The sequence below is a fragment of the Leuciscus leuciscus genome, assembly GCF_965113295.1.
Source record: "Leuciscus leuciscus genome assembly, chromosome: 13".
NCBI classification, from domain to species: Eukaryota; Metazoa; Chordata; class Actinopteri; order Cypriniformes; family Leuciscidae; genus Leuciscus; species Leuciscus leuciscus.
The window spans coordinates 27,990,092-28,014,119 of record NC_138737.1 but is presented as its reverse complement, the minus strand read 5'-3'; the positions used below and the strand labels follow the sequence as shown (position 1 = coordinate 28,014,119).

The 24,028-nt window shown below is 35.3% G+C and overlaps 1 protein-coding gene and 1 long non-coding RNA gene across 2 annotated transcripts in view; one reads left to right on the top strand and one right to left on the bottom strand.

Annotated features, from left to right (window-relative positions):
* Positions 1-9,639: 9,639 nt before the first annotated feature.
* The window catches only part of LOC309512292, a 101,274-nt gene continuing 86,885 nt past the window's right edge, over positions 9,640-24,028 (bottom strand). Inside the window, exon 3 of the long non-coding RNA XR_014210939.1 lies at positions 9,640-9,652. This is a non-coding gene — a long non-coding RNA (uncharacterized lncRNA). The remainder of the gene's footprint in view (positions 9,653-24,028) is intronic.
* chmp4bb (charged multivesicular body protein 4Bb) lies at positions 15,956-19,494 on the top strand. Its single transcript, XM_082187800.1, has 5 exons — positions 15,956-16,264; positions 16,900-17,077; positions 17,157-17,271; positions 17,773-17,905; positions 18,474-19,494. The coding sequence occupies exons 1-5, from the start codon at positions 16,081-16,083 to the stop codon at positions 18,536-18,538; spliced, it is 675 nt and encodes a 224-aa protein (XP_082043926.1). The 5' UTR covers positions 15,956-16,080; the 3' UTR covers positions 18,539-19,494.

Below are 24,028 nucleotides of genomic sequence, written 5' to 3'. Positions count from 1 at the left end.
TGGCATGCAGAAATTTTCTTTTCTGGTTAGACCATCTGTAAATGGCGTTATTGTTTTACTTTATGTACGTAATGCCGGTCTATCATTTTCTCATTAATGGCTTTTGTGGTAATATTATAATTATATTTATATTATAATACCTTCTTTAGGAGGTAAAAAAAAAAAAAAAAATGAATCTTTCACATAAAAATACCATTATCAACTGCAATTTATTAGCTTAGCCGTTGTTTAGCGACACACATACACAAAATAGCTGTGTATCTACGACTGTGCTGCGAAATGCACCTCTTTAAGTGAAATAGTTAGACGAGTTTGAAGTGTAATACTCAACATTCACGTCGATGTTTCGTAGCCATAGCCGAAATATGATTTGTTTAGTCTTAAACACTCTCATACTAGAATTACCGTCATTTAATTCTCTTCATGCAATATTTTTCATAAATTCCTATATGAGACTATATACTTTTTGCAAACTGTACAAAAACAAGATGTGAACAGTGTAATCGACTAGAGTGTAAAAAGCCGATTACAAACATTCAAAACTGCTGACAAGTGGCATTTCTGTATTTGTTTTAAATGGCTCATGCTGCAATTACTTTTTAGCAAGTTGACCTCTAGAATTTACTATTGTGCAATTTTATCTACAGGGTGCAGTTAGTGTGGAGCTTTAAGGCCTCAAGCTTTGATGAATATGCCTCTCGGTGCAATAGTCAGATGTGATTCTGTTGTAATAGTTTAACCTGTTAAGTGTCACGGGCCCCACCGGTGGGCCCAAATCCATTACATATTTAAAACAGTAATATCCTATACTAAACCTAAACTAATCTTGACAAACTATATATCATTTGAAAGCTTACAATATCTAGTTTCCATATTTGGTGACTGATTTTCAAAATAAACTTACAGAGGAGCTGTAATTTATCAATTTGCAACAAGAATATTTTCATATTCCTAAGGTGTGTTCAGACCTTTATTTTGAAATAGCGATGAACATGAAAAATCATGAAAGAATGGTAGAAACCTCAGTTTGTTTTCATGCCAAGAGTTCAAAAGATAGCATCCATTCAATTATTTTAGAAAAAGGGTCTGAAAATGCTTTAAATATAAAGAAAAAAATAATAGATTCACCATTTGTGATGTGGCAGCGAGCTAATAGCGCACATACGCGTTTTTTTTATGTGTTTCTTAGAGGTTGAATTCATATCAAAATCGGCCAAACTCCCCATATTACTTCTGAATAGAATGTCTACTTCATAAATTGAATGAAAATTGTGGAAATAATGGTTCAGATCACTCAAACCACATATGGAAATGGAAGCACCCTTATATGGGCAGTAATGGAGTCTGGTTGTCACCTAGTGAAAAAGTTTGGTACTGCGCCCAAACAAAATCTTACTGAAAGCTAATTTTTTGAGATATCAACCTAATTTTTGAAACACAAAATTGTTCAGATTTTTTGCAGTTTTAGAGTCGCCCAGGTTTTAAAAATATATATTTTATATAAAATATGAATAATTAATTTTTTTTTACATTGTATATTTCCATAAACTCAAACTTCTATAACTTTTTTCTGTTTCACTTTCTTAATTTATTTCACTTCTACAAAATTCTACTTTAAACAAGACTAATTGTACGTCTATACTCCAAAGCATTATTTAATTACAACCATTTAAGTTTGAAATGTGCATTTTCATGTCTACTCAAAAAAGGGGGGTGACAGTGTAAAACAGCATGCACTAAATCAATGTAGTTCTCAAACTATCACTTAAATTCTTAATCGTCATGTATTTCTATAAACGGCTCTCAAAGAAACGTCTTCACCTAAAACACATACAGTCCAACAAGATGACTAAATCTAGTGGAGTAATAAAACCATCATCATTTGGAAACTTTTGTGTATTTATTTGAGTATCACAAATTCTTAGTGATTTGGTCTTTTGAATCTTACATGGACACGTGTGATTCCTGTATAAAGATTATGTTTTAAAGTTAGTTCATAGAGTGTGGAACTTTGCATCACTATGGTGTGTAAAAATACACCCAAAGATACACCCAAAGATACTAAGTAGGAGAATATCTAACTGTATAGTGTAGATTGTGAACATTCCATTATCTCGTTTATTTGGGGTCAGATTGTGCCGGATGTTAGTAGGTATTAGTTAATAACAACAAAAAACTTTAAATCAACATGAAGCCATAATATTAATAAATAAAATATGGTAGAATTACATTTTACAATGACTTCCATAATATTTTAGTAAAGGTATGCCTGGATCACCCAACACAAAGTTGTGCGTTGTGAGTGAGACATCGCAGTGTTAGAGAAATCTAACATTGCGTGGTTGCGCTACGTCTGAAACTTAGTAATCAACATGCATTTATGTAGGACTGTCAAAATGTAAAAAATATTTTAATTTTGTATTTTTGATTGTATTTAAAAAAAATAAAATTAAAAAAAATTAAAATCTTACAAATGTTGTGTCGGACGTATTGGGTAGCATGATTATCTTGTTTAATCGTGTATTAAGTCCATATTTATCAGGTTGATGTTTGTAGAAATAAGCAAAATACATTTATAAAACAAAAAGAACCAGTTAATGTCCTTGTGTCAGACTTTGTGACACTTAACTTTTTATTCTAACTTTAAAGCTAGATTATCCTTTGAAAAGTGTAATACAGTATTTGATTTTTACACATGCAGTGTTTTCGCCAACTGGCCTAAACCGTTGACCCCTGAAGTTATGACTTCTGAAGGCCTCACATGTGTAGATTCAATCGGTTGAAAAATGGTATTTTGTCATTTAAATATCTGAAAAAAATAGACTGTGCTCAATATCTGCTAACTCTTTATTGTGATGCTCCCCAACAGATATTCTAGTACTGACTATAAGTAACTCAACTATATCTCAACTTATTCTAACCCTACCAGTCCACTAATACTCTACTAACACTAATAAGAGTTTACTTTACACACTCTGACTCTCACAAGCGAGTTAGTGGATATGCAGGTGCAACACTACTATAGTCAACAGCACGTTCAAAAGGACCATCAAAATAGTGCTACCAAATTATGACTTAAGTATTACATTAAAAAAAGGCGTAATTGACAAAAAAAAATTATTCTGAATTAAGTAATAATTATGACAAAAAGTCGAAATTATGACTTAAAAAGTTGAAATTAAAATGATGACTATGTGCCATAATTATGAGATGAAAAATTTAAATGATGACATACTAAATTGAAATTATGATAGATAAAGTAAATATTCCATAGTGAAATTTTCTGAATTCAATATAATTGTATTTGTGAAAATGATTCAGTACTGAATCATCATTTATGAGTTTTTACATATCTTCTTCTTGTTTCTGCAGTTCGTGTAGGCCTCTAAGACTATGAATAACTAAAAATGATTATTGATGAACTTGAATAACTTGAATTTGTTGGCAATATAAAAAAATTGTCTTCCCATACCGGGAGTCGAACCCGGGCCACCTGGGTGAAAACCAGGAATCCTAACCGCTAGACCATATGAGAGGCATTGATACTGCCCCCGGCAAATTTGAAAAGGCTGCACTGCACGGTACAATATAATGCTGGATCATACTTATGCCGAGCCACAGGAGAAGGAATCCTTGTGGCCTAAAAGCAAAAATTTAATTTATCGGGATGTAAATAAATATCGGGATAGCTTCTCCCAGGTGGAAAGAGCTAATGAAGGAGAAAGACTTTGAAAGGGAAGTTGTCTGCTTTCTTATCGACGGGTGAGTCAAAGTTACGGTCTAAATTACAAGCTTTTTTTTCATTGCTTGCTTGTGTAAATCATTATATAGGCAGCATAACAGTAGAACATGTACAATTAAACTCGATGAAGTGCTATTGGAAGACATGTTGTCATAGATTCTTGACACATAACGGCTACCGCAGTTGCAACGCGCAGTTGCAAAAAGCGAGGCGCTAGAGAGCACTTTTCGTTTAAATGCAAATTACAATTTCACCGCTAGATGGGAGAAATTCTTTTGGGAGAACTAACTTGTAGTAGGGTCAAAAAAAAAACAAAAAAAAAAAGCCTCCACAATTGAGGAGGTCAAAGGGCATGCTTCCTGCTATAGTATCATCAGCTCTACCCAAAGTCTGTTCATGCGACCACCAGACAGATTTTAAACACCGGATTTAAACTTCTACATATATTTTGAGTAGATAACCGATAGTATATTCTCAGTAAAGGGTTTCACCTTGTGTGTTTCCACACTGATTAAGGATAGTTCGGGAGATACAAGTTAAAATTATCTTATACGTGTAATAGATCATAGCTACCAGTAAGATCATGCTTTGAATTAAGACGAGTAAAATGAAATATTCGCTCAAGACCAACTTTACTTATCACACATCCCGTCTCTGAAATTGTGTGGTGATTTTCCAAATGATACGAACTTAGTCTAAATAAGAGCAACGTGGAGTCCTCGGATTTCTTAAAACAACATAACAACAACAAAAACATTGTGACAAATTTTGACAACATGTTTCATGTTGTATGGACAAAACTACTGTTTGAAATATTTTTGTATAAATAAGATCTAAGATGCCTAAGCATACTTTTTGCTTTTATTTAAATCTAAAGTTTTTGAACAGACGCTGTTTAGTAAAAATAATACATAAGTCTTCTAAGAAGATAAATAGAAGATATGATTTTAATAAAACTTTAAAGATTTGATTTAAACAGTCTGTAATTTTAAAATATCTAATTTATAAGGTTATGCTTTTAAATGAATTTAGTATAAAACTCTGGATGTACTCTGGAACGCAGACTAGATTTACTGTGACATTTGCCCCCCGAGGCTCATCTGGTCAACTATTTGCTTTTTGGATTGTTTTTTATCGTTGCATAAAGAACTACTTCACCTCTCTGGAAATGTAAGGTGTTTTTATTTATATATTTATTTAGCTAAAACTTTGTTTAAATTTTTTAAATACATTTTAGTAACATATGTTATTATTCATTGGTTATATATTTTATTAATAATAATTTAATTTAAAATAGAGATTAGTTCTTTTTTTTTTTTAGAACAAAAAATGTGTGCGCGAAATTATATTAAATTATTTATTTATTTTATAGTTTTCTGTGATGGTGGTGTTTAGGTGTACATGATTGAATATTCAGTTACGGTACAAAAATCATTATGGCTATGGAAAGCCATAAAAATGTATACCCCGCATGGACAAAAAATGCTGATTGAATCTCTTCATATAAATGAGATTTAAGACGACTAAGTAGCCTACAGTTTTTCACCAATCTAAAGTTTTTGAACAGACATTGTTTAATAACAATTAGGTCACCGTTAAACAAAATCATTACAGTAATCTTCTAAAAGATAAATAGAAGATGCGTATGTATTCAAACTTTAAAGATTTAATTTAAACAGTCTTTCATTTTAAAAGATCATATTTAAACTTTTACGATTATATTTTGAAATGAATTTAGTACAAAACTCTGGATGTACTCTGGAACGCAGACTAGATTTACTGTGACACGAGGCTCCTCTGACCTGTCACCCGATATCCTGAAGCTATCATTATTGTCAAGTAACTTCTTTCTCAGAAGACGCAGCGCTGATCGGAAGGATCTTATAAGTATCCTATCAGCGGGACAGTCTCTAAATGTTTTCATGGTTGCTCTCTCTGAAGATAGTCCTATGTAGTCATTTTTGTTGTAACTCTCTAAACATGTAAGATGGATTTTATTGTTTTTGTTTATCTAAAACAATTGGTTTCAGTAGATATTTTTTATAACCATTTAATTTATATACTTTTATAAATTCACTGTTACCTATGGAATGCGGAGGAGCAGGAGGGGGGTGTCAGGATGTAGAGGACGCGCGCATAGACACACAGACACGCGCGTGGCTCCTTTACTGGTGAGATAGATAGACGCGCGCCTGCTGACAGACACGAGCGGGGGCCCCTGTTTGAGAGACTTTTTTATTAAGACTTTAATAAAATTGTTTATTAAAACATTATTACGACTTTTAATAATGTATTCAATTTAATTAAAAAAATGTTTTTTTATAAAGATATCATTTAAACTTTGAAATAATTTTAGCCCTAACACAATGTCTCATTCTGATCGCTGAATAAACCCTAGGAGTCAGAGACCGTCAGGTGGTGCTGTAAGAGAGAACCACTCTGTGATTTTATTATTTTGTTTATCTAAAACTAAAACAATTGGTTTCAGTAGTTTTTTATTTTATATACTTTAAAAGAACAGAATGTTTTTCAACCTTAGTTAAACAACAGTATTTTTTCAACCTTGGTTAAATTATTTTGTAACCATTTCATTTATACTTTTAAAGAACAGTATGTTTTCAACTTTTTGTGGTAGGTTTTAGTATGATATTATATATATTGTGTGATGTATTCTTTTATCCTTATTCATTTATTCTTTTGTGTGATAGACACCACACTGATTTCCATAACCTGTATGTTGTTTTTCTTCAGCACTCTATAAACATTTAACTGTTTGTATAATTGTTTTTCAATGGTTGTGTGACACACTTACACAGTCTTTTTCTTCTCACTTTTCCGCAGGGGCCCACAATGTGCTCTGGAATGCGGAGGAGATGCTGACACATATCCTAACAGAGCCTTCAAACTTTCTGTCATACCCACATGATCTAGGGCTAAAAAGGTTAAATGGCAAAAGCTTCTGTCAAAATCACATGATCTAGGGCTAAAAAGGTTCAAATATAGGGCAAAAGCTTCTGTCAGAACCACATGATCAAAGCAAGGTCAATAGGGCAAACCATAACAACATATGCCGGATAGACACCGGAAGGTCAACCTGTCAAAACCACATGATCGAAGGGATAGGAAGGGGCAATAGGTCAAAACTAACTGTCAAAACCACATGATCGATGGATAGGAAGGGTCAATAGGTCAATCCATAACAATAGGGACCGGAAGGGCAACCGGAAAGGACAACCGGAAGGTAAATGACAACCGGAAGCCATCAATCATTTTGACACTTGCCATAGGGTATATACTACTACTGCCTATAAAGGCTATGTGTGTGATGTGATAATGAGAACATATTTGCCTCTGCCCTTTTCTCTTCAGAGAACCTGTTGTTATCCACCGATCCATGTTGTGGTTCTAACGGCACTGAACTTGAACGTCACGGCCGAGCGCCACTAGCCTATTTTAGTAATCACATAATAACTTGACAATTTAATTAAAATTTTATATCACTATATAGGCCTACATGTTCTTTTTACTTTTTTTTTTTTTATGGGAATTTCCTGGTAAAATGATGGTAAAAAAATATTTTATTTTGCCTTTCCACGGACCACCTGCAGTACCCTCACGGACCACAGTTTGGGAATGGCCGTTCTAGGTTATTACGTGAGGACGTTTTTTGTCCAATAATTAAAATCTCTATTTTTTCAGAATTAAGTAGTAGTAAATTACTAGTCATCCAGTTTTTTTTATATCAACTATGCATTCTGTTAATTTTGTGAATTGGTGAGTTTCGTCAGGGCGTGAAGAAATATAGAGCTGAGTATCATCAGCATAACAGTGAAAACTAATGCCATGCTTCCTAATGATATCTCCCAAGTGTAGCATGTACAGAGTGAACAGCAACGGTCCTAGTACTGAGCCTTGTGGTACTCCATACTAAACTTGTGATCGATAAGACATCTCTTCATTTACTGCTACAAACTGATAACCATCAGGTAAGTATGATTTAAACCATGCTAATGGAATTCCACTAATGCCAACATAATTTTTAAGTCTATTTAAAAGAATGTTGTGGTCAGTGGTATCAAATGCAGCACTAAGATCGAGTAACACTAATAGAGAGATACAACCACGATTGGATGATAAGAGCAAATAATTTGTGACTTTAATGAGAGCTGTCTCAGTACTATGGTACGGTCTAAATCGTGACTGGAAATCCTCGCAGATACCATTTCTTGTCCCCTTAACTGTTTTTATACATTTTATCAAATGAGGGATTACTTCCAAAGCTCGTGTGACAATGTCAACATTTTCAACCCACCGATGGGGACAGAACTCCTTTGGAAAGATTGTTGATCCATTGATATAGACATAATCTTCCCGCCTTGCAGGGGTGTCATGGAATAACCCGTAGAAGGCACTGAGTATGTCCCCAGTATCCTACCCAGCTGCATGGATTGCATGTCTGAATGAATTGTGTACATCAAGCAACTCCTTGTCTGTAACTTCAGACAGGACTCTTGTTTTGAAATTCTTGTAAAATTTTAGGTTGACATTGGGGCCATCCAAGGAGATTTGCAATAAATTAGACAGATTAGGTTTTTCTGTCAGTGAAGTGAAGTGTGACCGGCAGGATTCTGCTGTTCCATGCCCCAGGAAGGCAGAATCGAGGTAGTGGGTAGTTACTCTGTTGGTAACCAAATCTAAAAACCTTACATGAACATCCATTTGTTTCCACTGAAGCTTTTTGTTGAGTGACTCGTCAAACAGTAAAACAAAACCACTGTTGTTTTTCCACTTTGTCCAACAGACTGTTCTTATGGTGCAAGGCCATGATTCACAAGGTAGGAGGTATTTTTTTCACTACAGGCGAATGATTGTGCAATTGCACTATTGGGAAACATAAGCTGAAACAATTCTGAATTGTCCTCAGCACTATTCATTGAGTAATGTGATGTCACTCTTCAGAGCCCATAGTTTTTCAGCAGGCCAGGAATCGTTGTTCCGCTCCCAACTATCCAACTTTCCTGATGTGTTGGTAGGCTGTGTAAAGTGAGGATACAATTTATATTTTTTTTTCAGAGTTGTAATGACATTTTCCTACTGATCATTATTATTATAAACTTTTCCTAGTTACACACACACACACGTTAGGTTTCTATACTTATAGGTTTCTATATTTCTATACATACATTTTATACATTGCAAGCTTTCTGCATCTTTACAATTTCAAATCAATATAATATTAAAAACCTGTGCACACGCACACACACACACACACACAAACACACACACACACACACACACACACACACACACACACACACACACACACACACACACACAGAGACAGAGACTGTGAAACACATAAACTGTACAAATAATTAAACAGTATAAATATTTATAAAATGTAGCATCCTGAGCTTACTGTGAGCTCATAATTGTTATAGATGATATGCTTACACACTATTAATTGATTGAAGATATCAAAATGAATTGTTCAAATGAACCGAGTCATTACAATGAATTGGATTTTCCAACGCTGCTTGACACTATTCATTGATTCAAATTATCCAAATTAATTGTTCAACTGAACCATGTCATTACAATGAATTGGGTTTCCGCAAAGTGTCTTGGTACGCAATGCTACCAAAAAACTGTGATGTGATATTTTTGTCAATACTTGTTTTTAAAAAGCTAAACAGTAGGGTGTATAAGTGTAATGCTATCGACAAATGTTAGGATAAAACTACATGTAGTTGATTCGTGCTCCGTATTCTTACCTGTTCTTTCACAAGGTCCCACAAAAACACGAATTTAAGAAGACTCGAATTGGGAAACTGCCATATTGCCAATGTTTCGCCCCCTTCATGTGGCTATTCAATTTATCTTGTATTTGTTGTGTTCTCCTATTCACAACTTACCACTGTCTACATTGCACTATTACGCTATATCCTACTAGGATTTTGGTACATTCCCTTAAAGGTCCCGTTTTTCCTGTGTTTTTGAAGCTTTGATTGTGTTTACAGTGTGCAATATAACATGTGTTCATGTTTCGCGTGTAAAAAAACACAGTATTTTTCACACAATTTACTTATCTGTATACCGCTGTTTTCACTGTCCTAAAAACGGGCTGATGACTTCCCTCCTTCAGAAATAGAGCTGGTAAGTCCCGCCCATCCGTAAAACCCCACTGGACCTCTAGATTGAAAAATCGTCAATGCAAGTGAATGTGAGAAAATAATTATTTTCTGGTCCCGTTTGAATTGTGCCATGAATGTGAACATATGTTGTCTGTGAATTTTTTATATAATTTTTCATGTTACGAGTTTGACAGAATATTGTATGATTCTTTGGCTAGCAGTTGTGGAAAAGACATAACGAGAAAGACTACATGTCGCCTATGTGACTTCACCCCATAACACATTTTCCCTCCACTTGTCAAATCACGGTGCTAATGCTGCGATAATCTATGGAGACAGATCGAGATGCCTGTGTGTTTTGTACCCAAATGTCACCATTCAAACCAAATGGGCTGTTCTTTCTTCAGATTCCCGTCTGATGTAAAAAGAGTTGTAGTCCACAAAGTGCTCTCACACAAAGTCTAACCATATCAAACTTCTATCCGCTAAATTGTAGCATTCTTCACACGAAAAATTATATTAAAAATTCACAGACAACATATGTTCACATTCATGGCAAAATTCAAACGGGACCAGAAAATTATTATTTTCTCACATTCACTTGCATTGACGATTTTTCAATCTAGAGGTCCAGTGGGGTTAGCGGAAGGGGCGGGACTTACCAGCTCTATACGTAACGAGTTCTGATTGTGCCAGCGGTTCCTGTGTTGTGATTCGACAGCAGCTTAGCGCACGTTGCTCGGAAAGGTCACGCCTCTTACCATAATGTGTAGATGCATGCGCTCAGTGTTATTGTAAACATGTCTTTAATATTACCTTATCAATTTGAGCCGGAATCCGACCCGGAGAACATAGATGAATTAGGATCGATTAGAACCTGTTCAAGCACTACTTTTGCAGGATGTTTCACAATGGTAAGCTGTTTATTTAGTAGTTGTCATACTTTTACGTTTGGCTGTTACCTTGAATTGGTTAAATTAAACTGTTATAAAAGCTTGTGGTATATATGGTTTTGTCCGTCTGTCGAATTAACGATGGTGTTGTTGAATTTTTAAAATAAGTGCATTGTTTATTCCTACCTTAGTTACACGTGAGCACGAGTTTTGATTAGTAATATACGTTTTATAGGTGTACATGTGGTAACTGTGACAAAATGCCAATGGAGGTTGAAAACATCTGCTGCAAAGAAATACAAAAAGTACTGTAACACCTAATTAAATAATTTTTTGTTGTGTATAGTTCTTTTGAAATTGTTTTCATCCAAACAACTTTATATAAATACACTTTATTTTCACCATGAATAGCCTTAAAAGCTGTCATGTTGTGTAAAAGAAATAGTTGCCATGCATTACAATAATTTATTTATTAAAAGTTGAAAATCTACAAACGCAACTCTTCCTCTTCTCCGTGGGAGCGCAACAAGACCACGCCCCCTTTTTTTGTGTATTCCTGTGGGCGGAGGTTAGTCAAAAAACTGTTCTAGTGACGTCATTAAAGCAGGAAGTAGAGGGATGTAGTCCAAACCGGCCGTTCGCTGTAGGCTTTGAAAGGGGACTTCTGTTAAATAAAATATCTCGCTTGGCATTGAACTTTGAGCTTTATAATTTTACAGGTTATTTATGTAGTAAAACTAAAGTTTGAAAAATGGGATCACGAAGAACAGGACCTTTAATATCCCTAGATAAATCGAAAAAGTTTTGGGTCGTAACACTGGACGACTACTAAATTTGTCAGCAATCAACTGAAATTAAGCATGTATGTTTAACTACATTCTAAAATAAATAACACCTGTAATGGGGGAAGGGAAAGTTAAAGAGGCAGCTACATTTTAAATGTATGCCACTCACCAAGTTATTTCTCACCCTAATTTGATCAAAAACATGTGTAAAGATAATTTCCTTTATATCAAAATGTATTGTGTAATTCAAATGTACTGATTAGAATGCATCCACATAAATTTATTAGAACAGTATGCTACATAGGTTTTTACACAACAGAACATAACAGCTTTGCATTTAGTCTTTTTCCCTCTCAGTGCAAACCGTCCATACATATCTTATGCCAAGAATATATTCAAATTTAAAAATAATAATAATAATAAGTAGAACTGCAGTTAATTAAATATTTTGTCTATCTGGTCTTTGCTGTATTGAGTGATTTATTTATTATTTAAATAATTGTTTTTCAATAAATATTTTCTTTCACTTAAACATGAATATTTTCATTAAGATAATGGCCTAAATTTGGCCAAGGCCTCTTGTAAACCCATGTAAGGTTCTGTAAAATGTAAACTCATAAATTAAATTCACTAAGTTGACTGAAATCATCATGTTTGGACATCAGTTGTAATTTTACTGTTCAGCAGCTGCTTTTCTTTTTCTTTTTTTTTTCTTTTTTAAAAACATTTTTAAATGACTTCATTAAAATAACAAGTTTGTTAAGGAAAACAATATTCAAAGGAGGAGATTTCGACATTCTGCATTTATTAACCCTAACCCTTCCCTCTGGTCATTTTGACCCGGAATTAGTTTATTTAATTTTTGTTATCAAATTTTTATTGTTTTGATATCGTTTAAACATACAAAAATGATTTTTTTATTATTTTTTATAAATTTATTTATTATTTTTTAAATTGAGTGTTCATAAGAGGCGTCCAAGGTCCCTAGGACTTTTGTCACACTTGAACCACAAATACACAAAAAATTTGAATGGATTCGAGGAGTTTTGTGGTTGAAATTTAAAAAAGTAGCAAATCCTTCCCTCGCGGGTCAATCTGACCCCCTTAGGAATTAATGGAATGCGAGGAATGCTTCAGAATACATAGAAAAACATAAAAAAAAAAAAAAAAAAAAGCTAAAACTTAATAAAAAATTTTTTTTTATAGAATGTCTACATGTGTATCTGAATCATAGATCTGCATAGAATGCATACTGAAGAGGAACTGACTTTAGGACCTAGCGGAACAGGGCTGGGTTTCCCGATAACGTTGTCTCATGAGCTACGAAGACTCTTAAGGTAGGCTATAACTTGACTGAAGGTATACCATTTCTAGGCGTGTTCCCCCAACCATACCTTAGGAAGCTGCTTAAGATATACCTTCTTACGTGCAACGTTACCCGGTGCTGTCCGTGGCGATGGTGCTGAATTGGTTGATATCGATGGCTCGAGAATCAATTATTCTCTCTTGCAGGGGCTGTTTATGTGAGAAAGCGGTGTTCTTTATAAAAGAAGCACTTCAGAAATAGTTGAAATTGCATTTATTAGGACTCATGGGATATTATAAAAAATAATCCAAATTGTAATAGCCTATAATAGCCTAGCCTACATATTTTAAAATTGTATCATATATTGCTGCCATAATAACCATTTCAAATTTTTACGTGCTTTCTTCTCTTTCCCATTTTTATTCGCTGAGGTGGAGCTGCGATGAAATATTGTTCTTGTAAATAATTTCCAGCATTTCAGTAATAAAAGTGTACATCTAACGTACGGTGCTCGGCAGTGATCCAAAAGGATTTAAACAGTGAATTTTGAATCTCTTCTTGTAAACTCAGAGATGTGGATTCAGACGGCAATTAAATTATCACACGACCTGTTTGTCAAAAAACAGTAGGTAGGCCTACTAATTTGGCCAGGGATTTTTACGCGGGTTGGGTGAGAAAAAACACTGATATTATGGATTCGGACGGCACTAAAATCACCGACTTACCCCTGTAAATGTTTAAAATACCGTACGAGCCCATGAGAAACAATATTAGCGTCCGAATAGGACTTAACTGACAGTAGCCTATGCTTTCACTGGCCTTTAAAGGCGCTCTTTAATTAAATGAATAATATTGTATAATAATATAATTAAAAATCTAACAATAATCAGTGTAATGACAATTTTATTCTTTGCATGAAAACACTTGAATTAGCCTAATTGAACACTGTCTGGGTGTATTAAAACTTCAGAATTATATTCGTATAGACCTGCAACAGTGATAAGGTAAAGCTAAGAGTGGTCCAGACCAACCTTCCGAACGTATGACTTACAGAAGGTATACTTAACTAAGAACGTTTCGGGAAACATGTATAACGATAAGGTACAGCTTAAGGTGTAACTTAAGAACGACGTGGCGTTAAGGAGGTTTCGGGAAACCAGAGCCCGTCTACGGAGAGCCTTGGCACTTCCTATTAGCCCCATTGTTTCGATCTTGGTTGCAGTTCCATTAGAATTCCACTGGAGGTGATCGCGGGCGAATGCAGACTGAATGGGAGTCTATGGGACTAGACGGCTAAATTTGTCTTTCACCCGATTGCCGTTGAGAAATCTCAGATTTTATTGTAGGTTTTGCAAGGTCAACATGGGTTATAGGTCGAAAATTGAATGAACGAGTACTTATGTCCTTTCGATTTCTTACCGGTTGAGTTGTTGTTGCCCATAACACGCTAGCATTCTGCTAATGAACGCTGATTGGTCAGTGAAGGACTGATTACGACCAGAGATACCGCTTGATGGCATCGTGGCATCCGAAGCGGGACCAGAAACAAACAAAACAAAAACTCTTCTAGCACGTGTATTTACCTGTGTCAGCTGTGTTGTCGATGCCTCGAGAGAAAAGAAAGTTCCGAGCGCAAAAGCACCAAAGCGACTGAAGGATTGCCGTCAAGCAGTATCTCTGGTCGTACGATGTGTATGAAGTCATTGACATTTTAAAAGACTTTTTAAAGCAAATAAGTGACTCTAAAAAATCTAACACCCAGCAATGTGTAATTTCTTTGCATCTCCTTTCGAATACAACATTCAAATTACTAGACAAAAAATTATATCCTGAGAAAAGTGGATTTTGATGGTTTAGCGTCAATGAATGAATGAATTCAGAATGAATGACCTCCATTCACTCTGCACTCGCCTGCGAGCGCCCCCGCATGGACAGAGACGTGTTACTGCAGCCAGTCCAGAAACCGGAAGTAACCAGAGAGTGCCAATTCTCTTCCTATACGCTGATTTCACGCAGCCGTTATTTTGAAATCGAAAGCGAGGCTCCGGTGGGAAGAAAACCGGAAGTGTCGCCTTTAATCACAGGAGAGTCGTGAATGCGATGGCGTATTGTTGTGTTTAATGATGTTGTGTCAATTCTAAAAATGTACATACATTTCTTTCATAGCCTACTTTAGACTATATACAGTGAAATTCATTTATAAATAAAATATTTTTTTATATATAATTCAGAATGTAAAAAAAGAAGCAGGAATGAACTATATACATATCCTATATTGGATATTAACATCCAATAGTGTAAATCGCGGCAGCAGCTTCAGGTTGGTAGTCCAAGGCATTGTTGTTTATCTTTACTTCCGGGGTTCTTCCCACCGGAGCCTCACTTTCGATTTCAAAATGGCGGCGTATTAGACATTCTCTGGGGAAACCCAGCCCAGCTCATTTGCTCCATATAGAGTTATAAGGCCATCTAGTGGCAAGAGTCATGAAATATCATGTTATATAATTTTTTTTCCACAAGAGGTCGGCAACGACACCAAATGTAAGATATTTTGAGCTGAATTAAAAGAGTTATGCATGAAATTTAGTTATTTTGAATTTTAGTTGAAAGAATGTGAGGAATGTACTTAAATTACTATTTATTTAATACTTATCGATCAAATCTAGTAATTTAAAGGTAAATACAATAACAAAAAATCTCCATAAAAATTGCATTAAAAATAGATTAAATATTATCAAAATGAAATAAAATAAGTAAAAATTGAGTAAAAAAACGTAAAAGTAAAAGTAAAAAAAAAAAAAAAAAGTAAGTATAATTTTAGGGCTTCAGGTCATTTTGAGCCCCGAGGGAAAGATGTGTGAAAGAAAAAAGAAAAAGAAAAAGAAAAGTGTGAGGAAAGGATGAGGGTAAAGAAGTTGACATTCAGAATTATAAAGTTTACTATACTGTCAATACTTTTGACTTCATACTCGTAATAACAAATAGTATCCTTTACAGTCAGTTAGTTATCTCATATCTGTTAATGTTGACAATCACTTTCCAGCAGCTGCAGCGTTGATAGGTGGCCTGACCATGACGAGTTTCATGACGACAGCAGGCCTGAAGGCGGAAGTAAGACAATCAACAACTGAACACGGAACAGCGTTTGACGTTACCAGTAGTGTCTAGAAACAAACAGACTCAGAGGGATTTCTTAGTTTTTCGGATAATATAAAACAATATGTCCGTTTTCGGCAAATTGTTTGGCGGTGGGGGGAAAGGCGGCAAAGGCCCAAATCCACAAGAAGCAATCCAGAAACTCCGTGAGACAGAAGAGATGTTAACCAAGAAACAAGAGTACTTAGAGCAAAAAATTGATGCGGAGCTATTAACGGCAAAGAAAAACGGCACGAAAAACAAACGAGGTATGTATTAAAAACGAATCGTCCCGTTTTGTCATATGTGTGTTAAATAACTTTAAAAAGAAAGCTACCCTCTTCTTTCGCCCTACCTGTCGTCGATTTCAGTATGGTTGGGTAGCTACACCCATGCGTCACTTGACCTAAACTGAGTGATAATCGAAACTATGAAGTCGATTTATAAAAATAAAACCTATGTCGGGTAGAAGAACGTATACATATACATGGAAGAACGTGGATAGGAACATTTAAATCCCTGCTGTCACGAAACTGAATAAAAGAGTTTTGACTTAATAAAGGATTGGATTTCTTATCACTTAGTTACGTCTGATTAGTGTCATGTGATTTGTTGTGAAAGAACAGCCATTAACAGGGAACATGGTTAACTGCATCGAGTGTATTGTAAACATCTCACATGCGGGGAATTTCTTATTTGGGTATGGTTGAATGAAAAAGTTAATTACATGTGGGAATCTTGGTGATTTTATTTTATTTATTTTTTCATGGGATGTAAATATATTGCCATTCAGATGAATGGGGAAAATGTCCCAATTAGCCTGAATTAACCCTATATATAATTTGTATTTATATTTTTTACCATTTAAGTGATGGTGTGCATGTCTGTCTCTTTCTTTCTCAAGCTGCTTTACAGGCCCTGAAAAGAAAGAAGCGATATGAAAAGCAACTAGCTCAGATAGATGGAACTCTCTCCACTATTGAGTTCCAGCGAGAAGCATTAGAGAATGCCAATACAAACACAGAAGTGCTTAAAAACATGGGTTTTGCTGCCAAGGCCATGAAGACAGCCCATGAAAATATGTAAGATACCTGATTCAAATGGCCTGTTGATTCCTTAGCACAGAATGCAGCACATAATGATATTATTGAATGTTTTCAGGGATCTAGACAAAGTGGATGACCTCATGCAAGACATCACAGACCAGCAGGAGTTGGCGCAGGAGATTTCTGATGCCATTTCAAGACCAGTAGGTTTTGGAGAAGACTTTGATGAGGTTAGTTTTTTTTTAATGTGGTCTGCAGTGTTGCCCAACCCCAACAGAAAGTTTTGGAATAAAAAACATTATGACTGCATTATTTTAAGAACATTTGTGACATGTGACTCAGATGTTTTTGCTTACATTGAAGCACAAGGGTCATCTTAAATCATGCTGGAGAACATGATCATCAAGATTAACACAAACTTGTAGAGTTCTATGCTGCTAACAATAAAGCAAAAGGAAAATGAAGCAGATACTTAGGAAATTAGAAATTAACTATTGTTAATTTTTCAGTTCAACATAAAATAAATAGCAATAGAAGTATTTTCACTACTGGACTTTTTTGTTGCACAGTGCAGGTGTGAACAGTTATACCTAAACCTCTGATTAAGGTGAAATGGTTGTTAATACATTTTACATAGATGTGTCCCTCATTGCTTTTTGCTCCAACATTCTCTTCAAGTGCAGTTTTTTACAGATGTTGAATGAACAATAAGATTCTTGTTTTTTTTTTAGGATGAGCTCTTGGCTGAATTGGAGGAGTTGGAACAGGAGGAACTGGACAAGAACCTGCTGGAAATTAGTGGCACAGAGGATGTCCCCCTGCCCAGTGTGCCTTCAAATCCATTACCCAAAAAAACAGCTGTCGGTTCGTTTCATGCTGTTCATTACACATCAACATAGTACCAAAATTCATGTGATTTAAGTCTATTAAAAAAATTGGTAACACTTTACAATAAGGTTCATTAGATAATGTATTAACTAATATGAACTGACAATGAGCAATACATTTGTTACTGTATTTATTAACCTTTGTTAATGTTAGTTAATAAAAATACAACTGTTCATTGTTCATGTTAGTTCACAGTGCATTAACTAATGTTAACAAATACAACCTTTGCTAAACAAATGCAAAAGAAGTATTGTTCATTCTTAGTTCATGTTAACTTAGGTAGTTTACTAATGTTAACTAATAAAAATTATTGTAAAGTGTTACCAAAAAATCTATTGACTGACTATTGTAGATTGGTAATGATTTGTTTTGTATCTCACAAACTAAAAAATTATTTTAAATCAAAAGTAAACTTTACATATGAAGTTGGACTTTGGTAAGTTAAAGAAAAGTGGAATACCACTTTAATAGTCTTTAATACTAACATGCAGAGAGGTTCCCCTGTGGAAACTCTCAATAACCATCTGTCTTTGTGTTTCTCCAGCCCACAAAAAGAGAGAAGAGGAGGATGAGGATGACATGGAAGAACTCAAGGCATGGGCTATGTGAATTTACCCAATCTGACAGACTTTCATTGCTTGTCCTTGTTGGCTTGTGTAGGGAAACCCATGTACCTTCAGAGGGTTAACACTACAAAACAAATTTTCTGAGTTACTGTGGCTCTTGCAGTATGGCTAAAATAAGTCTAGAAAAACAAGAGTTACAAACAAAAATAGATATGAAGCAGGTTTTTAAAGTAAATAAGACAATACAATCTGATGACAATATATGACGTGAACCTTAAATATTTGGCCATTGATATTTAGGTAATGCATTAATGTTTCTAATTTTTGTTTCTTATTTGACTTCAGAAACTGTTTTTTTTTGTCATGAAATTAGCATGTTTGCCAACACACAAGTTTCATATTCATGGTCAACTTTCTCTCATCTCGTCTGATATATTAAATATGTTCGGTACTGTTGTTTGCTTCAAACTTTGATCTTAATATGTTCTGTTAGATGAATGTTATTCAGTACTTCCAACATAAACATTTTTACAGCTTGTTGACAATGCCATAATGGTTTGATGACAAACAAAAAACCCTGGATTAACTGACATACATTAGCTTCATTATATATATATATATATATATATATATATATATATATATATATATATATATATATATATATATATATATATATGACTGCCCATCATGTATTGTTTGGTGCTGTGTCCGAATAGTTGCAGAAAATTACCTATTTAATAACAGACTTTTCCCATTGATATCTTTTCTGGTCTGATTCATTGATATGCTGAGGGTTTTCTCCTGGCAGTAGATGACTGTAATTATTCAAAACATACAAAATAAACAATACTACATTTTTTTTCCTCATATGGGAGCATATACTTTTTTGAAAAATGCTGTATCTATTCAGGTTGAGGCATATTTGGTGTATGTGTATATTTGAAAAAATTCAGATGGCGTTTATTTGAGAGATCATTAAACTTTTGGATTCCTTTTCTTTGGTGTTGTTAGTCTTTCTGTGGTATCTTAGCTCTTGTTAAAATTATGTATAAAAAAGTAACCTTGGTTCTTGCACTCAAAAGCATACAATGATGTGTCTGATGTGTTATGTGCCTTACTTAATGGCAAGCTGATTCAATTTGAGTGGCATGTCTTCAAATGACTAACTGTGTAAAATGCCTCAGCTGACCGATAACATTTATAGGGAAGAGTGTGTTGTATACTGTATATTCCTCTCTCTTCTTTTTTGTTTATTCCTTGCCAAGTCCCTTTTGATGTCATTTATTTTACCTTAATGTAGGTAAGGGGTTTGGGTGGATTCATTTTCAATAAACCACATGGCTGTTTGTTTCTGAAAAGAAAGTTGCTAATTCGTTTAACATGTTTGATTCATGGTGTTCGCCATACATTTTTGGAAGAAGCTACAAACCAAACTATAATAATCAAAATAATAATTATTACTATAAATCTAAATTGAAACACTTCTTTGGCAGCACCCGACTTAGCATACTAATGTACTATAGGCGAAAAACAGTAAGCCACACAATGGCGTAAGTGACAATAGAAGCATGTCTGAATTCACAGTAGGCCTACTTGTGAAAGTGTAGGCAAGAAAGTAAAACCTAAGTTTTGTGAATTTCACAAAGAGTTTATTTCCTACAAATGCTCTAAAAATGATGAAAAGTAAACATGCAAAAATACTTTTAGCTAGAATAGAAGAATATGACTTGAAGAGTAAGCCCTAGCTCCCTTTTTTTCTTTTACTTTATTTTCATGTAATGGACTTTTGCACCTTATCCTGTCATATTGTAATGATATATTTTTGTTGCAATGTTGTTTGTACATGACATATTATTCAATAAAAAAAAAAAAAAGTACCCAGGTCCCGGACAACCTACTTCTTCCGGCGAGATTCTGAAGTGTGCACTGTGCAGACGATGGACACTTTAGCCGTTTCTCAATACCAAGTGCGCAAACTTAGGACTTGAGTCCTTGTTAGTTCGGACTTGACAAATTCGACTCAGGAGAACGAACTGCCGAGTACGGGAGGACGCAAGTCCGATAATTTTGAAAATGGAACAGCGGCGTAGGCCTACTTGATAGCGTCACTCAGCTTGCTCTGGCTACTCCGGTTATCTCTTTATGTATATTATTATTTAGGCTACAATAAAACAAAATATGTTATAAACCACCACTCTGCCTCTTTTTGTTTTCATTTTAAAAATATGATAAAAAAAAAAAACATTATAATATTGATCATTAAAACTGACATTTAGCAAAAAGAGACAGGGTTGTGTCATTTTATTTGATTAAATATGTACATACAGTGAAGAATGTAGGCAACATGTATAATAAAATATTTTATATGTTTTAAATCTATAAAATAAAATGACATAACCTTTTTTGTTAAATGTCAGTTTTAATGATCAATAGCCATTATAAAAGTATAAGTAGCCAGAAACTAGCAAACGATTAAGTCAAACATAAGTCAGCTCTCTAGGCTACAACGTTAAAGTTAAATAGAAATATATAAAGCTATGAAACTTAACTTTGCCCTCAGCCAAAACGTTTTGCCAGGGATAATTATAGATTAATGAGAAAAATAAAATAAATGAATAAATCGCCCGTTAGATATACACAAGACGATTTATATCTCATGTTAAACCACTAGACTAGAGACATCCGAGCCAGCGGCAAACGTCAGCAGCACTAACCGAGGAAAGGCTGTTCTCGGCGGGGTACATGAGCGCCGAGCGTCCGATTGCCTGGATCTCACAACTCTGAAAACGTCAGATCAAATTTTCAAATAGGCGCTATCTTTATAAATAAACCAAAGATTTGAGCTTTAAACAACTACATTCTCGCCTGAAATACTCTTAAAACTACATTTCGTGACACAATAACAGCAGTATTTTTAAATTACGCGGGGTTTCTCCTCTGCTATTCATGCTTGCTGGTTGGTGTGAGATGCATTCTGGGATACCTGGCCAATGGCCATTCTCTAGCCGTTTCTCAATAGGCTTGTTTGAGATGAGCAAAATCTGCGCAGAACCGATCACCGGTTATCAGCGCGTATGGCAAGCCCTTTTAACATTTAAAAGCTAAGTTTGACTATCCGGAATTAACATTGTAGATATCAACAATGTCTTTCTGACTAGTCGTAATTACATTTTGGATAGTTGGAATTGTCATTCAAGATATCTGTAACGTAATTGTGACTTGTCGAAACTATGGCAAGCCCTTTTAACATTTAAAAGTTACAGTTTTTTTCGATTGCTAAACGACAGTGAGCACAACTGGAGCTACATGTGCAAAACTCTAACTACAGTCTGCACTACCAACAGTCACCTGAGCTAAACAGTTCACATCACCTGCAAAACTCACTCCAAGCAACACAACTCTTAACACATGGCTCAAAACAGGCTCAGTGCAGCCAAACACTATACACAACCCTCACTGAGATAACACACACTGTCACTCAGACAGAACACACTGAGAGGAAAAACACTAGCATCAAACACCAATACAGAAAATACAAACTTTTTTTGCGCTGCGCAAAAACACTACGTGAACCAACTCGAGGCCCAGAGAGAATGAAATGAATAGTGGAATAAAGTCGTTATTTTTGTTTTTTTTGCGCACAAAAAGTATTCTTGTCGCTTGATATACTTAAGATTGAGCCACTGGAGTCACTTGGACTATATTAACGATCTCTTTAATAACTTTTCTGGGCCAGCAAGTTTCAGTCCCTTAGAAGCCTATGGAGAAGTGATCCAGCTGTCAGATTTCATCAAAAATATCTTAATTTGTGTTCCGAAGATGAACGAATGTCTTACGGGGTTGGAACAACATGAGGGTGAGTAATTACTGACAGAATTTTCATTTTTGGGTGAACTAACTCTTTAAAATGGCTTGCCATACAGCGCGAGATGCATGCCGGTTAGAAATGTGTCCGAGTGCGGTCCGCCTTGCTCTGATGTCATGCTGAAATATGTCAAAAATCTCTCGCAAGCGCAAGGCGCACGTGTCGGATTCTGCAGTCGAGCGCAGTTGAATCTGAATCTTCGTGACACAATTACAGCAGTATTTTTTGCTGGGTTTCTCCTCTGCTCTCACAATAACCGGAAATACGTAATCGTTGTGGAAGCGGAGTTCTTGTCAAGCGTCAACACACCAGAAAAACATAAACCCGGGCAAGTTTAAAATGGATCTACGGAGTCTACACATCTTCATTAACGGATTTGCCAAATATTACATTTGCTGATGTGGCGACTCGTGGAGGAAAACTCCGTCACCAAAAAGAAAAAAAGAAATAAAGGGTAAAAATTTTCCACGAGGAATTTGTCCATAAACATCAAGGTAAGTAGAGAGCGAGAAATATATATATTTAAAACATATAAAATATTTTATTATACATGTTGCCTACATTCTCTTCACTGTATGTACATATATAATAAAATAAAATGACACAACCCTGTCTCTTTTTGCTAAATGTTAGTTTTAATGATCAATATTATGTTTTTTTTATGTATCATATTTTTTAAATGAAAACAAAAAGAGTCAGGGTTGTGTTTTATATTTCGTGTTGTTATAAATATATGCAGTGAAGATAATCAATTGCGTTGCCTGAACCACATTTGTGTGGCCATTATGTTTAAGATTTTTTTTAATGAAAATGAAAAGAGGCAGAGTGGTGGTTTATAACATATTTTGTTTTATTTGTAGATATAGCCTACATACAGAGAAGAGTACACCAGAGTAGCCAGAGCGAGCTGAGTGACGCTATCAAGTAAGCGCTGTTCCATTTGCAGAATTATCGGACTTGCGTCCTCCCGTCCTCGGGAGTTCGTTCTCCTGAGTCGAACTTGTCAAGTCCGAACTACCAAGGACTCAAGTCCGAAGTTTGCGTACTTGGGGGGCTTTTCAATATCCCTCCTCGTCTCCTCTCTCCTCCGTCCTCCATCCTATGACCCGGAAACCGATCGAGCTCAGCCATCTTGAAGGACATCTCAATTCTCTAATTGCACCGCGAGGAGTCGAGGATCGAGGAGTTAGGAGGCTTCCTGAGGAGTCATGAGCGAGGATACACAGGTGTATCCTATGCGGAAGAGTTTTATCGACTTAAACGTGACGCACGTCTAAATTCTCCTCCCCCTTCACATCGGTCACAATCATTTCAATTTATACTTTACCTTTGCATTTTATATAAACCACACATCTCACATATTTCAACAGGGTATTTTGCTTTATTATTATTTATTATGAATTTCTTAAATAAACAAACTTCAACAACATAAGGGCAGATCCTTTGAGCGTTGCTGATGACGCGATGAAGTGACGCTTGAGTGATCAAGTATTCCAATGTTTTAAAAAAAGTTACATTCGATTCCTCCGTCCTCGCGTCTTTTCCTTGCAGCCTTCCCTCGCATCCTACAGGGGGCGGAGCTGAGACGCGAGGAAAGGAAGCGAGGAAAGGAAACGAGGATGCACAAATAAGAAATGAGAAGCACCCTTGGTATTGAGAAACGGC